This window comes from Mustelus asterias, chromosome 13 (assembly GCF_964213995.1).
Source record: "Mustelus asterias chromosome 13, sMusAst1.hap1.1, whole genome shotgun sequence".
Taxonomy (NCBI): domain Eukaryota; kingdom Metazoa; phylum Chordata; class Chondrichthyes; order Carcharhiniformes; family Triakidae; genus Mustelus; species Mustelus asterias.
Window position 1 is genome coordinate 19,585,210 of NC_135813.1, and position 18,783 is coordinate 19,603,992.

At 40.8% G+C, this 18,783-nt stretch overlaps 1 protein-coding gene across 4 annotated transcripts in view; it reads right to left on the reverse strand.

Moving 5' to 3' along the window:
- Positions 1-11,075: 11,075 nt before the first annotated feature.
- Positions 11,076-18,783, reverse strand: part of pbx3b (pre-B-cell leukemia homeobox 3b) — a 202,768-nt gene continuing 195,060 nt past the window's right edge. For all 4 annotated transcript variants that reach the window (XR_013499345.1, XM_078226456.1, XM_078226455.1 and 1 more), the window contains one exon: positions 11,076-12,705. Coding sequence is in view for 2 of the 4 variants with exons in the window: in XM_078226454.1 (XP_078082580.1) it covers positions 12,613-12,705 (93 nt within the window). In the remaining 2 variants the exon portion in view is untranslated. The remainder of the gene's footprint in view (positions 12,706-18,783) is intronic.

Genomic DNA, 18,783 nt, shown 5'->3' on the forward strand with positions numbered 1-18,783 from the left:
ATTGGGAAAATGCACTGAAAGATTTGATGGCAGATAGGCAATGGCTACAAGGTCTACAACAGATATACATTCCTCTTAGGCAGTGGCTCCCAACCTTTTCAGTAACACGGCACACTTCAATGAGACTAACAATTCCGTAGTAAGTAGTCTCACAACACCAGGTTGTGAGACTATTTACTATGCCTACCCCAGTCCAACGTCGGCAACTCCACATCATAACAATTCCATGGCATGCCCACTTTTTTCAGCTGAATCAATTGCTCATAAACGTCACATTTATTTATATTTACAATGGATATGGTCTTACTCGAGAGGTTTGCAATGTAGTGCAGGCAAAAAGCTAAATAAGGATGAAATGGTTCAACTCCAGCACAGAATACATCGTCTTCAACAGTGAGCAAAGACAAAATGTGTTCAACGCAACCATCTCTAACTATTCATAGCCCCAAATCTGTTCCACACACAACACTCGCTTCAGGCATCTGAATTTCATCTTTTCCTGTCATGAATTTCATGTTTGTTATATTTTATATTTTTTAAAGTATAATTTTTATTAAATAATTGAACCGATAAACACCAATTTCCCAACCATGGAAATCCAAAGACCAGTATCTCTCTGAATATCTCTGAACATTTCTTGCTTTTTTTTCCCTCGGGGTTCGGATGTTACATTAACAATTGAATCATTGGAGGAATCAAACTTACCCATTTCCTCTTAGATCAGGGGATCCAGCATAGATCCGGCAAAGGAATTATGATACGGTCAATTTGGCTGCGTCTGCCGGCTTGTTCTATCTTGCTTTACTATCAATAAAATAGCGTGTGAACGCCATTGCATGGTTTCCATGGTGATTGGAAAAACTATCGCGTCATCTCTATTTCACCCTTTGGCCACTTGCCTTTAGAACATTCATGTTTTAGAATCAAAAGACCTTTACCTCACTTTTATAATACTTGACGCTTAATTTTTACGAGTTTTATGAGTTGTAATTTTGATTGGATTGAATATTGTTTAAAATGAAACAATATGCTTGTCTCACATTGATTTTCATTACCTTTGTACAAAATTTCATGGCGCATTGGGACAGTTCTCACAGCACACCAGTGTGCCATGGCACACCGGTTGGAAACCACTGCTGTACGGCACAAACACCCAAAGGGAAATATAAATCAACTGTGGTTACCAAAACCAGTTAAAGACTGCCCTAGATCAATGGAAGTGGTTTATAAGGATGCCAGAAAATGTGGTAAGCCCGATGTTTGGGAGTAATTTAGAGTCCAGCAAAGGAGGAACAAGAAACTGATTAATAAAGGAAAAAGAAAATATGAATGCAAAATAGTGAGGAACATAAAAGCAGATGGTAAAATCTTCTTTGGGTATGTTAAAGGGAAAAGATTATCTAGGGCAAATGTGGACCATGTTAGAATTTAACCGATGATAACATTGGATCTGTTGTAATGTGACCAATGGTAACAAGCTGTAAGGGTCAGCTGACCCAGTAAACAATGTAACCAATGACAGAATGATGTGATGATAATCTGACCAGCTGACTCAGTATAAATTAGAACATGTTTGGAATTTTGGGGAACTTGGATTGGCCCAGGGTGAGGTCTTAAGTTTGGAGTAATGAAGTTTCTTTATTAAACCTTTTCTTTGATTTCTAAGTTGGAGTAAGTTTTGTTATATTTTTATTGTCTACATTTCAAGAGTTGTTTCTGGATTAACAGGCTACTTACAGGTGGGTACAGGAGAATCTATTAATGAGAACAGTGAAATGGCGGAGGAACTTAATGGCGGAGTTACTTTGTGTCTGGCTTCACAGAGGAAAATACAGAAAATCTCCCAGATATAATGGGCAAGCAAGGGGCTTGTGAAACTGAGGAACAAAAGAAATTAGTATTAGTAAAGATGCAGTACTTGAAAGGTTAACTGGGTGGAAGGTTGATAAATTCCCTGGACCAGATCAGCTTCTTCCCAGTGTTGTAGGAGGTGGCTAGAGAGATAATGGGTGCATTGGTGGAAAGAGGGAGAACTGAGAACTACAGACCTGTTAGTTTGACATAAGTAATAGGGAAAATGGTAGAAACTATTATAAAGGATGTGATAACTGGAGAGTTAGAAATGAATGGTAAAATTGGGAAGAGTTAACATGGATTTATGAAAGGGAAATCATGTTTGACAAACTTACTGGACTTTTTTGAAGATATTACATGCAGCATTGATAAAGGAGAATGAGTGGATATGGTGCACTAAGATCCAACACAAGATGTTGGGAATAAAATTAGAGCTCATGGGATTGGGGAAATATACTAGGATGGATTGAGAATTGGTTATTAGACAGAAAACAGAGAGTATGAATAAATGGGTCATTCTCGGGGTGGCAGGCTGTTACTAGTGGGGTGCCACAAAGATCAGTGCTGGGGCCATAGCTGCTTACAATCTATATCAATGATTTGGATATCGAGACGAATTGCAATAATTCCAAAGTGGCTGATAACAACAAACTGTATTGGAATGCAGGTTGTGACGAGGATGTAAGGAGGCTTCAAGAGAACTTGGACAGGCTAAGTGAATGTGCTGAACATGGCAGATGGAATATAATGTAAATAAGTGCGAAATTATTCACTTTGGTAGAAAAAAACAGAAAGAGGGAATATTTCTTAAATGGTGAGAGGTTGAGAAGATATCCAAAGAAACCTGGGTGTCCTTGTTCTTGAGTCATTAAAAACTAAAGACAAGCCTTCAGCAAAAACTCAATCATCTGTAATTCTCAGGTCCACGTATGGTCTTGCAGTGCAGCAAAGGGAGCAGAACTTGTAATGTGCACGCACATGAACATAGGCACAAGTACAGACATGGATGCACATGTCACACACTCTCACATGTGCCCACACACACACACATGTAGAATTCACGTAAGTGAAACAAGTTACAGCATGACCATAAACCAGCCCAGCAACAGCGCATGAGCCACCAGGGGATTGAGCGTACCCAAGTCAGCTATTTTCGGGCTGCCGTGTGAGTATTGCAGAGGCTGTAAAGACTGCACGTCCCCTCTTAAAGGCAATGGTTGGCACGGTAGCATTCATGAGGCCATTGTCCTTCTGTTTTCACAGAAAAAAATCAAACCGAAGGAATGTAATTCCAAACCACAAATAAAAATCCTGAAACCCAATGCAATAAAAAAAGAATTTAACTCATTTGGTCTTTTATTCAGTTCTGTGCAGTTTTGAATTGTCAGCTTTTTAAGGTTTTATAGGTTGGTATGGATGACAGTTCAGCATTCCATTTGTTTTTGATTAGTGCTGAGTGTACTAATAACCCTAGGTCTCCTTCAGTTTCACCCACGCTATTTCCACATTATTTATAGACTACTTACATTATCCATTTATTTTCTTCCAATGTGCAACAGCCCTTTATACATTTGTTCACAAAATATTGGCGACATTTGTAAGGCTGCAATTATTGCCCATCCCCAGTTGTCCTGGGAGGGTGGTGATGGCCCTTTTTCTTAAAGCACTGCAGTCAGTGCAGTGACGGTGCTCCCACAATAGTGTTAGGTAGGGAATTCTAGGATATTGACCCAGTGACATTGAAGGAATGATGATATATGTCCAAGTCAGATATGTGTCCCATGATATTGCTGCTCTTCTCCATACTAAACATCATGAAACAGGCAGCAGCGATCAAAGTAACTTTATCTGGTCACTGTACTGCATCTTGTCGAGATGGAGAACACTGCAGCTACAGCACACCAGCTATGGAAGGGATTGCCATTGAATCCAGGGCACCAAGCGAGCAAACTGCTTGGTCACGGCAAATATAATTTAGCTTGCACTCCTTCCCTGATCCTATCGAAGGTCATTATAGCCCGAAATTATTTTTTATAAAGTAATACACGGCAGTAAATTCTAAATATGGACGTCAGAATCTAATTTTTAGATTCCAACCCTACTCCCTGTTTTGAAAATCTAGACATTCAGGTAGTTTCAATTCTGGTAATGTTGAAATAAAGGTATTTCATTCATTCTCCTGTCTTGGTGAAAATAACTCTCAGGGCGCGATCTTACCAGCCGTTCACGCCACACTCCTGCTGCGGCGAGGTCAGAGAATTTGGCGGCCGGCCAAATCTCCATTCACTGCAGCGGGATGGGAAAATCCCGCTGGCATGAACGGGGGTTACATTCCACAGATAACACTGGGAACACCTTGAGAAGTTACAATAAGATATATTTTTTAATGGTATCTTAGAAACTTATTTTTTATAACAAACTCAATAACTGCACTCCTCAGAAACCATTAGCTTGTCTTAAAACTCTTTAACCTCCAGTGTATATGTGACCAACATAGAAGAAAGTAACATCTGGTTAGTTAACCTTGACAATCTCCACCAGCAGTGCAAAAAAGCTAATTTTCTTGTAAAACGATGACAAACAAATGCTCTATCCATTAAAAAAAAATCATCCACAGGATGTGGGCATTGCTGACTGAGCCAACAATTATTACCCAACCCTAACTGAGCTTCATTTCAGACAGCATTTAAGAGTCAACCACATTGCTGTGGATCTGTAGTCACATGTAGGCCAGACCAGGTCAGGACGGCAGATTTCCTTCCCATTCGTGAATCAGATGGGTTTTTATGACAACTGACATCGGTTTCATAGTCATCATTGGACTTTTAATTCCAGATTTTATTGGGTTCAAATATACCATCTGCTGTGGTGGGATTTGAACTCTGGTCTCTGGAGTATTACCCCTGGTCTCTGCATTACTATTCCAGTGACAATACCACTACATCACCAGCCCTCAATATTCCGAGGAGCTGCTCCTTACTCCACAACATGTAAAACCAAAGTATCAGACTGAAATTTCACTTATAAATACAAGTTTGGTTTTAAGTTTATTAACATAAAATCCACCCCGCCCCGCCTGTTCCACCCAATGTCATAAAACAGCAGGCACTGCTGTGGAACACCATCGGGGTAATTTTGGCAATAGCATAATATAAGTGATATTGAATTTGGCTTCACCTTGGCAATACACCTTTACTGATTTCAGTTCCCATTGACAATAGAAATGAAAGGTAGGGGCAATGTATAATTGCATGATATCACTCATATGATATCACTCATTTTACATTATCACCCAAAGTTAAAATTACTCCCCATATTTTACCCTCTCGTGATAGAGATCTAAACATCATTTCCCACATTGCCACTCAAGGGAAGTATAATCCCTACTATCTGTAGAATGTTTGGTATTCAACAGCTTTACACACTGTGTACCTCACCGATAAATCATTCCGAAAGCACCTGGAGACATCAGGTGTACCAAAGAAAGATCTTGGGAAGCCTAGATCAGGGAGAAAGATGGGGTAGGTTTGTGCAGTTCTGAAACAAGCATTGCAATAAAATGGTTGGAATGTCCTTTCACCCCTGGAACCTGGATTCAAATCAGGTTCAAACTGATGGAGTAAAGGTTCCTTCTCTACATTCATTAGTGAGCTTTGATACAATGGATCTATCAGTTTTAACTGAGTTTCTGGTAGGTTATACAGGACAACACTGTCAATATTTGTCTCCAAATTAAGAATCTCACTCAGAAAGATGATAAGAATAGCTGTGGTGAGAAATGGAAGTTGTTACAAAGGGAGAAGGAGATGCCATTTTTGTGAGGATTACATTGCATCTCACTGAGCTATTTTTGATGCCAACACAGGTGGCAAATTTCATTCCCCAGTGCCATCTTACACTTTGAGGGACACAAATTAATTTGTCTTGGATACGATGAGGACTATGGAGGGGCGAAGAATTGCCGATCTTAACTTCTGCGCAACAAATCAAATGACTGCCGTAGATCAGTAAAATTGTTTGCCACACACCCACACTTATGTCACCATATATCATGGAGGAACACTCACTTAGCATGGAGCAGAGAGGGAAGATGCTGAATTTATTGCCCCAGGGACCTTACACATCAATAAAGAACATTTCAGCCTATTGGTGACCAAGTTGATTGGTCCAATCAGCCACAAACGAGTTGTTGGTTGTTTAATTTGCTGTAAAGTTTAGTAAAACTGTAACAATGCATTACACTCTAAAGGAAATAATAATTAATAGCAAGAACATAGATGCACCATAATTCTGATTTTTTAAAAAAATGTATTTGCAAGTTGTCAGTAAAATAAATAGTATTAACATTATGTGGCAGCTGGGCAAAGAAATGCCTCTTCAGTTCTGAGAGGTTGGTAAAAGGATAATTTCAATTCTACTGCTTATGGTAAGCCTTTTTGAGAAAAAAGCCTGAAGGATGAAATTTGTATTATTTGCCACATTACTGCATGACTTTTATCCAATTTAAGAAAAGGCCAAATTACACTTGTAATTCAAAAGGATCCACATCCTTAATATTATAAAGGAGCAAAGTTAAAGAACACTAATGATGCCCGTTGGGTGCAGGCCATGCAAGTGGGGCCCAAAGGTTGCTGATGGCCTCTCAATGAACCTCATCAGCTTTTGACAGGTTGTTGCCTATGGCCACCAGAGATGTGATCATGATGAGAGACGTCTGTGTGTTCATTATGCTGCCTGTGCCTCAGCCAATGGTGCTTTACTCCAAAGAGCTGGGATTTTGAAATAGTATTTTCTTTGATTTATAGCGTAAGCAATGGAAGCATGGTTCTGACAGCCGCCATCAATAGTTTCAGATTTCTTTTCAATCTTGCATTCCACTGTCAGAATGGCTTGAAGGTTTCCAGTTTAGTAATAGCAATTACTGTAGCATTTCATTGCAGACCCATATATTAAAGCACTCCTCATGACCAGATTTGTTTCAAAAAAGTTTGTTGCTAGTTGCTATATTATTTGGATTAAATTAAAATACGCTTTATAAAACCTGCATGTTCATCTTGCATGAGTTTGGAATAGACTTTAAATCTCGAAACTCATAATAATTATTGCACTGTCAATAGACCTGCATATTTTAAACCTATCACTAAATGAAAATATCTATTTCTGTTCTCTTCAGAATTACCCATGTAACATTAATGTAATATTAGAAGAAACTATCAGATACACACAGAGATACAGAAGGTTCTCTCCTTTCTCCCCCCCCCCCCCCCCCCCCAACATTCCCAGGAATAATTACAGGTCACAGTGGGTTGACTGCAGTCTCAGTACAAACCTGGTCTGGTTTTAAGAAAATTAAGTTCGTGGTAAACAAACCCCAGCTATTATCCATTATCCTTGACCTCCTCCACAAAAAAAAGGGAACTGAAGGCAAACCTATAACCCAAATACACATCATTTCATTTTCTATTAAAAATGACTGGGGACTTATACTGAAATATTTAAAATGAAAGCAAAACGGGAGGTAATACGTCGCATCAACCAAATCATTTGATGACAATTGTTACTGTGCATTCATTTGTACAATAACAACTGCATGGGAGCACCAGCACAGTTTTGTTGGCTGTCAGTTATTTTCTCAGTATCTCACATAATTGTTAAAGTTCGCTACTGAGTTACTTTACTCGCTAATAGGGTTTCTCAGTAATATACCATGGCTCATCTTGGTGAGGTGAACTGATACTGTTAGCCGTGTGCAGTCCTCCGGACTGAAGGAAGAATCTTGACCAAGGTATATCATCCTAATTGCCAAGGGACCTTTTTCACACTCTAACAGGATTTGTGTTATCCAGTGAAGGATAATGGTTCTGCCAGTAGAGGCTTCCAGTCCAGACATGATGGGACGAATGGTCTCCTCCTCTGTGATTCTCTCTTTTAACAGTGTAAAGCAGTAACTGCTTAGTCCCAGGGATATGTCTCAATGCATCCATCCAAATGGAACCTGAACTCAAGGACAACGTGCACAAGAGCAGTCAGTGGTGCCATTCCTCCACAAATGTAAAATTGGAGACTATAAAGTTCAGGTGGAAGTGCACAGCATCTTGTTTCCATAGACCTTCATTTTATACGAATGGACCAGCCTGATCAAGTAACCTATCTAATGAGTTAATCAGACACAAAATACTATTTAGATCTTATCTTATAATTTAGGGTTCACAGCTTAGCCACTCATAAAACATGAATGGAAACAAAAGCCTCATTGTTCTTATGATATACTGAATGGTTGTAACTCACAGTAACCTTTTCTCATAGTGGATCAGTTTCATTATTTTTAAGAATGTGAGGTTGTCATTTAATTTTTTTTTAAGAAGTATAATCCACTTTAAATGAAAATAACAAGGCCAAACCAAGGTTTTAATCATTGTACCAAATGTCGTTGCCAATCTAGCCTAAACACACTAGCTAGTTTTAATGTCAATGCATACAACCATAGCCTATGTGGGATAATAGGCATCTGGTTGGACAAGTGGTTATATAGCTTGAAGGGCATCACTCTGCATCAAGTAGGGGCAAGGCAAGGAGGCAGCGCCACCCCCCTTGAACTATCAGAGCTGGCATGGGGTTTGAAGTCATTCGTGTGGTGTCACCACAAGATGGACATCTATCCAACTGAATTAATTGAATGAGCTCCATCCAGCAGTTCCAGAGAAGCATGGTGTTGGGAGTTGTATGAGCAAAGGCCCATAACTAACACTGGTAGAGAGAGCTCCCAAAGGCTCAAAGGGTTTATACTGTTGAATCTTGAGTTTTACAGTTTGAAAACATCCCACATTCAATATTTAATCTGCACTGATTTAGCTGACAGGTTCGCAATAGATACATTACACCTGGACTGGGCACCTGAGATAAGGATGGGGAAAGTCAGACCATTACCCAGCTGGAAGCGCACGTACAGCAATTGGGGGGGAAAAACAAGGCTGGTCTTGGTTGTGATGAGCCTATGCGAAACCAGCCTGCCGACATTGATTGTCAATGCTTATTCCCAAAGAATGATCATTTGGGTTATGTATCAGGGGGAACCCATGCATCTCCGTACTGGCAAATAATCAAAGCCTTCAGGGCAAGGAAACAACTGGCAAGAACAAAATCCTTCCTGACATAACCTGGGAACAGACGTATTGTGCAGAACTCTCCTTATGTGAACACACAAAATCCTGCTCCTTGTCCTCATGAAGATTAAACCGAGAATGGGGAAAAATACAATCAAAATATTTTTTTGCATGGCATTTGAAATTAGCTACAGTAAATACTTTATACCGATTTTATTTTTATGTGGAATCTTCTATTCACTTGGAACTTAGAAAATACTGTTTACTTTCTCGGGCGGAACATGAATATTTATTGTTAAAAAGAAAGCATTCCATTAAAAGTAGGAGGGATTCTTGGTACTAATTTTATTCAGTTGTTAATTAAACGCACAGACCAAGACTAAATTCTGGGTACAGCTGTGGGTTTAAATCAAATCCCCAAATCCCATTCAGATGAAGACCCATACAGTGTGTTCACGGAACCACCTTTGTTCTTGCTACAATAAAGTAAATGTGCACCCAAACGATAAAGCTCTGTCATGTTTTAGGAAATGAGAACAATGGCCTAATGCTGTTGGATCTGATTGAATTTATCTCGTGTCCTGAGCTCTAGACAATGATACCTGTATCATGGGGCTCATTATTTTTCACTATTAGGATGTAATTGCTCAAAGAAAATCCTTTCAGCTAAGGTTGTAAGATTACATTCCTTACAACAGATGGGGCTGGAGTAAGTGTAAATGCTGCACATTCCTTTTTAAAAGGAAAAAGTGGGTTGAAGTCTACAAGTGAAGCAGCAATCACAGCATGAGTGTCTAAAATTAGGTCTGACTGCAATTCTGGCCAGAGCATGTTTATCTCAGATGAGTTGCAAATCTTGCACTGTATACTCTCACTGAAAACGGTGCTGGGAGCAGTGTCGAGGGTACTGCCTAATCATCACCCTCTCCCCTGAGCGTTACACTCACCTGAGCCCCTCCAGTGGGTTTGCTCAGCAGGTACATGGCCTGGAAGACCAGTCGTATGGCGTGAATGGATAACATAGTGGGCAGGGAAAGGGAGGGGTGGTGGATTATCTTGTGTAGAGGCCTGACAATCGTGATGGGACTTCCCACTGACGTATAACGTGATTTTGTCCTCCAGTTGCCATTCACGCCTGATGTGAACGGGAGTGCAAAATACTGGCCAACAAGTTTGGTTTTCCTCATGTCTAACTGGAGGTACCTGCAATTTATCCAAGACTGGATATCAGACAAGCAGTCTGAGAACACAAAGGCAAAGGAGGAACGTGGAGAGGAAGTGGAGGAGCTGACGGAGAGGTAGATCTGGATGTCATTGTATAGGATCTGTCCCCATGGGGCCCAATTTTAAATCTGTGCAATTAAATGGGTTTGGAGTGATTTAAGTCCAAGTCTTTGAATTATATTGCTAAGTGGCAGCATGTAGATAAGGCTAAAAGGCAGACTAATGTAAATTCTAATAACATATAACTTCTAAGGAACTGACTTATTATATTGATAAAGATTTTATAGCCTGCAAGAGACCCTCAGATCTTCTTTAATACTATTATTTCATTTTGAAATCATTTCACATCAATTCTTGGTCAAAAAGAATTGGCCTCTTTTCACAGAAGCCATCTGAGGATTGAAATAGTTATTTTAGTAAATAATCATGAAGTGATACAGGGTGCACATTAGATCTCCATTAGTTTCAAAAAACATTGTAGATATTGTACAAGAGGGTAATGCAAGAGGAGTACCGGTTGGTGCAATTAGTAGTCCACAACTGGCAGTTTGAATATGGCCAGATTTGGTGGATGAATTGTTTTAATAATCCATTAATTCTTGTAACGCTGACCATGCCTAAACAAAGGCACAAGTCATCTACATTTCTTAACGTGCACTAACCGGCATGTACATAGTCATAATGGGAGATCACCCAATCCCAGCAGTCACAAATGCTAGTCAACAACAAATATACTTTATTCCCCATCCAACAGTTGGCCGTTCATTGGTGTCCACTGGATTTCATATTTATAACGTACATCCCGAAGTTTTCTCCATTTCAAAGGCTGTGGTAAGCATCTCGCCTGAAGTGCATCCATTTTCCTTTTCAAATGAAGACTGCGGGCTCGTTGCATCATGAAAGCAAAAAGTTTATTTAAGATTTCAACTACATTTAACTACCACAAGGAAGACTTCTCAATCCAGGGTGTAGTCCAGTTAGAAAGTAACACGAAACTTTTTAATACATTATATCACTGCCACAAATTATTTCCATGACTCAATCAGTTTCAGAATTGCATACAATACAAAAAAAGGGAGAAAGGAGGGACTCCCCGTTACACAGGGTGAAATATACAGTACTGAATACTGAATTCTGTATGCATTACAATTTTTTTGCGTGGTTTAGTAATGACATGACCAACATTCAAAATGATCATCAGTATTTACAACAGTTGTACTGTCTGTGTTTAAGATGATAATCAAACCTTCCACTTTAGGATATTTTTTTTAAAAGTTGCTAGAGCAACCCTGATTTCTTAAAAGATACAATGTACATTAGATTACATGAAAGGAAATAAAGAGTTAATTACAAGATGCAAAAAAAGTAAGAAAGACAAACTACTGTGTGAATATTGTTCAGAGGTAGTAAGTGAGCACTCTAAGCTACAGAACATGTTGAAATTCTATTGGTTCATATGAGTTTGCATGAGGTAATAAAGCTGTGTCTTGATTGGTGAGATGTATAAATACTCTTTACCTACATTATTTACAACACTCCGTGTGAACCTTGCCATTTCCTGCCACAGATAGGTTGAAGTAGCAAATCTGAAAAATTATGAATGCTGCACCCAGCTAGTACTGTAAAACCCAGACTTCAGCGAGCATGAACTCAGAAACAAAGCATTACTAAGACTGGCATTGAATTAGTGTGTTAACAAAAGAAATGATTGTAAATAGCACTCTGTTATAATAGCAAGTCTCAGGAATAACAATATCAGTTCTTGGCAACTCTCAGGTAATTTATACATGGGGCAATAAAGCAACTCAACCGATTCTTCCAAGTGAGTCTTTATACTAGTTGCGATAAAGGAAATTTGATCAAGATTCTGATATCCTGTAACACTTTGTTGTTCTAAGCAAGCTATCAGTCCGAGATATCTTGCTGAAATAGTTTTAAGAAGTAACAAGAGTTTAGCTTTGCTAACTTCATTAATTTATGACTGTCTGCCTCGGCACCAGCATTCTCGGGTCTTGCAGTCAAATTGAAACATGCATTCATACCTCAAAAGGTCAAGAAGCTTCACAATAACATCTCGCACATATAAATCTTCAAAAACATGTTTTCACCCTTTGTGCATTCCCATTATACAATGACTTTTTTGTTCCATTTTAAGTCAGAAAGCACTAGGCCTGTTTAGGTCCTGCCTCAACCATTAACTGAATAAGGTAAGATTGTGCCGTACATAATGGAATTCATATGGTATTTTCAATGAGAACCTATGTGTTCCTGTTCCTAAATATGAATTGTATTTTATTTACTTTCTCCACTAAAGAGCAGGGTTTTACAGTAAAGCAGCAGGTGCCTGGGCTACAGAAAATCCACCTTTCTTCTCCTACTGGTCAGTGCTAATCAAGGCCTATTGGCTCAGGGAATGGATGTTGCTAGGAGATCAGTTCGAGGTATCAGAGTGCACACTTCCAGGTCCTTCTGTTGGTGAAGTCACAGAAGATGGAGTGGTTGCATCTTGCCATCCTCCATTAGCCTGGAAGACATGAGTAGTTTACTGCAGTTAGTATCAGGCCTAATGGTGAAACACAGTAACACAGTTTACACTGAAATTCAAGGTGCATCAGGAAAATTAACTAATTTGTACTCATTAATAAAAAGCACATTTCCATATAAACTCATATATTGTACTATAATTTTCCAAATATAATACACATCCCCCCTGAAGATGTTAGGGTGCATATTATACATGGTAACAAATGAAAGTGGGGTTTTTGCAGTCAGTAATTGGCTCTCACGGGGAATACAGTTGATTTGGTTTGGGAATGACTATATTTCCCTAGCAAATGTTTGGATCTTTCTATTAAGCTCAAAGAGAAACTCAGGGCAGATCTCAGTTTCTCTGCAAGAGTCTATAAGGACAAGAAAGATGGAAAGTCTCACGAAAATAGAGAGGTGACGAATGAAAACTGCTGCCCTTAAGAGCATTAAGCAGTGCATCCTGTAGTTTTTCTTTCAACATCAACTTGGTGATAGTTTTCCTCCAGTGCAAACAATCTGGGATTGCAAGAATTGAATTCACCAAAGGTCTTAACTAGCATCATAAGCAGTTGAATGTCATCCAAAATCCTTTCTGGGATGACTATTTTAATACTTGTGGTCCAGGGTATGTTAGTTGGCACACTATTGTAATAAAACACGTAAGAGGCAGAAAGTGCAGGAATCCCACAGGACAATGGCTATACTGATCAGAACATTGTTTGCTGCATAGCATTCAAATTTTTTAAGGCTGCCACTTTCAGACCTGAAAAGTGTCCCGTCTTTGACAAAGGCAGAGTATCTCAAAAATTTGAAAAGCAGGTTAAATAAGTCATTTCATGCTGTTACTATGCAGTGGCTACACGAGCAGTACTTTCCATTAACAGGATGCTGCCATCAGTCTAAAAAGATGGTCTGTCAATCCCCCTTCCTTTGGCAGTTTCTCAGGGTCAAGGTGACTTGCTTCCACTCCGTGGAGGTGGGTTTTGTGGTGGCTGAATAATCCAAGCCTGGAACCGCACTCTGCCACAGATTTGGCAGGTGGTGTTTGAGGAGGTGAGTGGCTGGGATGTTCTGGATTCTACACTCTCTTTCCACTGTTTACGATTGGTCTCCACATGCTTCACCTAGTGACGCTCGAGGTGATTGGTGCCTTCGCAGGTGCATCATCTCTAGTTCTAAGGCAAGCCATTCCCACATGTCGATAGGAATGTTGCATTTATTTAGGGAGGCTCTCAGAGTGTCCTTTTGTGTTTCCTCTGCCCTCCTAGTGATTGCTTTCCATTGCGGAGCTCAGAGTAGAGCACTTGTTTCAGTAGTCTTGTGTCAGGCATACGGACAATGTGGCCCGCCCATCGCAGCTGGTCGAGCATGACCAGTGCCTCGATACCCAGGGATATTGACCTGGGAGAGGATACTCACATTGGCACACCCATCCTGCCAGTGGATCTGCAGGATTTTGCAGAGGCAACGTTGGTGATATCTCTCCAGGAATTTGAGGTGTCTGCTGTACATTGTCCATGTTTCTGATGCATACTGGAGGGCGGGGACCATGGCTGCTCTGTGGACCATGAGCTTGGTGCTAGATTTGAGGTCTTGGGCTTCGAACACTCTGTTCCTCAGGCATCTGAACACTGCACTGACGCATTGGAGTTGATGCTGGATTTTATCATCGATGTCTGCGCACACCATGAGGAAGCTCTCAAGATATAGAAAATGGTCCACATTGTCCAGGGGCTCACTGTGGACCTTGATGGCTGGGGGGCAGTTTTGTGTGGCAGAAGCGGACTGCGAGAGAAACTTTGTTTTCCAGATATTTAGTCTGAGGTCCATTGTCTCATATGCCTCGGTGAACGTGCCAATGATGGTTTTTAACTCGGCCTGAGTGTATGCACACACAGGCGTCATCTGCGTACTGCAGCTCGATGACAGAAGTTGGGGTGGTTTTGGCTCTGGTCTGAAGGCGTCGGAGGTTGAACAGTTTCCTGCTTGTCCAGTAGGTTAGCTCAACTACAGCGGGTAGCTTCAGGGTGATGGGGTGGAGGAAGATGGAGAAGAGAGTTGGTACAATGATGCACTCTGTTTGACCCCAGTTCGCGCACACATTGGCTCTATGGTAGCTCCGTTGGTGAGGATCATTGTTGCATGTCATCATGGAGCAGGCCGAGAATGGTGACAAATTTCTGCGGGCAGTCGAGTTTGAAGAAGATGTTCAACAATCCCTTATGGTTGACAGAGTCAAAGGCCTTTGCGAGATTGAAGGCGGCCATGTACAGAGTTTGATGTTGCTCCCTGTACTTTTCCTGGATTTGTCGTATGTTGAAGATGATGTCCATTGTGCCTCTTGATGTGTGGAAGCTGCACTGAGACTCAGGGAGGAGCTCTTCAGCCACTGGGAGGGGGCGGTTGAGGAAAATTCTCACGATGACCTTTCCCATGGAGGAGAGTAGAGAAATCCCTCTGTAATTTCTGCAGTCAGACCTGTCTCCTTTCTTGAAGATGGTCACAATTAAGGCATCTCTGAAATCTCCCAGCATGTTCTCTCTTCCTTCCAGACAAGGGTGATGAGGTTGTGGATTCTTGCCAAGAGTGCCTCTTTGTTGCATTTTAAGACTGCAGCGGGGACTCCATCTGCGCGGAGGCCTTGTTGTTTTTCAGCTGTTGGATGGCTTTTGCGACCTCACAGCAAACTGGGGTTGTGCTGAGATGATGGTGGGAAGCGTGTTACAGGAGGTGTCAAGGGCACTTGATTGAGGAGGTCCTCGAAGTTCTCTCTCCAGCGGGGTTGACTGTTCTGACTTTAATGAGCACCTCTCTGTTTTTGACTCAGTGGGGTGGGTCCCTGGGTACTCAGACCAAAGGCGGTTTTAATTGTGCTGTACACATTGTGCTTGTTGGTGAGTTGCTGAGTCTCCTGTGCTCTTTCCACCCATCAGCTGTTCTTTAGCTGGTGTGTTCTTTGTTGTACCTCGGCCTTCAGTTGGCTGTAGGCTTGTTTCCTCTCAAATCGGGGTTTGCTGGAGCTGCCGGTTCAGGAACGCCTTGTTTGCACTGTCAAGGAGATCCTGGATCTCCTGATCGTTCTCGTCAAACCAGTCTTGGTGTTTCCTGGTCAGGTGCCCGAGCGTCCTTCCAGGTGCTGACTATCGTGGCTTTTAAGGTGGAACAGGCACTGGGGACACTCTGTGGCTCTGGCTAATTGGTCGTTGTCAGGTTGGCAGTGAGGCACCAACTGAGTAGCTCTTTCTTCTCAGGGTCTTTGAGTCCAGCGATATTCAGTCTGCTGTGGCAGAGTTTTTTCTGCCTCTGCCAGTTTGGGACCAGGGTGATGGAAATGGTAGAGTGGATTAGTCTGCCAGCCACACAATTGAGCAATGTGTTGTGTGATTGTCAGCATTGGTGCAATGCCAGGTACATAGGCTGAATGTCTCAATTATTGTCTGATTGAATCAAACAGCATGTTCCTCCGGTTGTTCACATCAGTCAGAATACAGATTATTCTCAACCAGCCCACATGTGCAAAGCCCAAAACAAAATATCTGGTAGATGTGATTCTGCAATTGGGCAACACCCATTCAATAATCCTTCGTCCACTAATAACTACACTGACAACCAATCTAAGATAATCAGTCAAGCTTCTAACATGGCTCATTTACACTTGCCAGAAGCGACATACATTCTTACACGGGGACCTGTTCACAAATGGAATACGTTTAAGCCGTGTGCCTTTTTTTGAAATACCCAAGAGTTTGCGGAGCCTATAGATTTCTCTATGACAACGTCTCAGCAAATCAGAGTCGACTTGCCAAACAATCAGCACCCTTTTCTCCTCTGGTATAAATTGTGATTATTTGAAACTGGACATTCTTGCATTAGTCCTGAGCATTGCAGGATGAAAGGTTTCAGGAATACACCTCTCCTTTGAATGAGCAATTTAACATTGTGACCCCCAAAAGATTTTATAGGTAATTTCCTGCAAATCCAAATAGCACAATGATGACCTTCTCCATGCAGCAGCAGACAAGAGCTTGTGTTCATGATTCACGACAGGGCAAGTTCCTGATCTTAGCCATTCATGTCAGCAGATGCCAAATTCAACTCCGGTACAATCACATTGGCAAGAAGAGAAGAATGAGAGAAGGGCAAATCATCCTGGTTGGCTCTGTGCATCAATCAGCTGGATGAAGGCTATCGCAGACTTCAGAGTAGGTTGCCTGCCCACTTCTGAACAGAAGAATTCAAAACAAGAGAAAATAAGATATTTAAAAAATGAAACACATAAGCATGTTTCTTTTTTTTAAGCTACTGACGAAAATCCTAGGCCATGATCTATTGCTTATCAGGAGAGAGTAGGTGGTCCCTCCTGGGGCTGGTTGGTCATACGCCTCATCTGCAAACAAAACCTGCCCTCAACATTTGCCAGTGTTTCATCTTCATTCAGCACCTCACATGTGGCCAAATCTTCATTCAACCCCTCCCCAAGCACCTTGCCTTCCTGTTAATGCAGTGCCATCTTGATAGCTTTCTCAGCTAGCCCTTTATTCAGCACCATATTTTCATTTTATGCTGTTAATAATTCTGCTTTTGCTCCATGGTGCATCCCCAAGCAGCCCTTGTTCCAGTGCCTCCTGTTTATTAAGCTTCTGCGCTGATGTCTCACCATCTTACACTCCAGCACTCATAGTGACTGGCTGGCAACTCATCACGCAGACAGCACAGAATGCTTTTATTCCTACACATCATGACTCTGACGTATTAATATTTTACAGCTTGTCACTTAATTCTTAATTTACTGCTAAAATGCATCTTTTTCATACGCTTGTGGCTAAAGCTTGTTCACATACTGAGTTCCTAATCTCGGCCACAATGTCTAACACGATCTAATAAGCTGAGCTAACACAGGAAAGCAAAAGAATCCAAGGGTGATTTAACTGGTACCCTTCTGACAGTGGAGTGGGAGGAAATCTAAAAAATGTCGGGAATGGAAGAAAACGAATCCCATATTTTGTGGGAGCTGGGGTGATTCTCTACATAAACATTAATACAAGAACTAATTGAAGGGGTGCAGAGTTCAACTGATTGTCAAGGCTAGAATTCCCCTGCATGTGAGCGCAGCATTGTGTCTGGATCTATCAGTATAGATCCATTTGTGAAACACCATCAATTTAAAACTGATGGCTCAATTCTTTGGTTATTTTCATTTCCTCTTCATTGGTAATATTCTGCACTGTGCACCCTCTCCAGCCAGGAGGACACAGCAATTTTGTCTATTGACTAAGTGGGAATGAACATTCACCAATGTGGCAATCAGTTACAACTCCATGGTTCAGACAGATTTAGACAACACAGAGAACCTTCCAGTTCAATCCCAATCCTCTCTATTTTCTGATGTGTCTTTTTCTGTCTTTTTAAAATGCACACACATTAAATATATATAACTACATATAACTATATATAAAAGAATATATATGTATATATAAGAACATACACAAAATAAACACACTCTATACTCTAAACTCACAAAAATGTTATTATGTAAATTTGTCACAAAAAGCACAATTTATTAGACATAAATAAGATCTAGCCTACAGGGCTAGAGTTTATTTTTTTCATACACAGCCCAGTTTTGCTAGTGGCTATGACTGTCACTAGCAAATTTCTTCTTCCACTAGCGAAACTGATCAGAATCAAAGCAAGACTGATGATCGGGATGACAAAATGAAAAGTGAATCCTGGGAAGCTGGGACACTACTCTGTGGAGCTCATTAGGAAAATCTTGCTAGTGTTTAGAATACTGACTAGCAAAACTGAAAAATCCATGAGCAATTTGCTAGGCAGCCAGTATTAAATTCAAGCCCTGATTATAACTGCTGTCAGAGTCAATCTCCTGAAAAATGTCCACATTTTGTACAGACAACATTATTTAGATTTAGAAATGAGCACTCCTTAGAGATCCTGATTTTAAAACAATGTTTCTAAGGTTCTGAGTCATCAGTCTGTGGATACCAATAGTTTTAACTCCTGCAGGCTCACACAGATTGAACAGATCATACGTTGCATCATAAAAGGAGGGAGT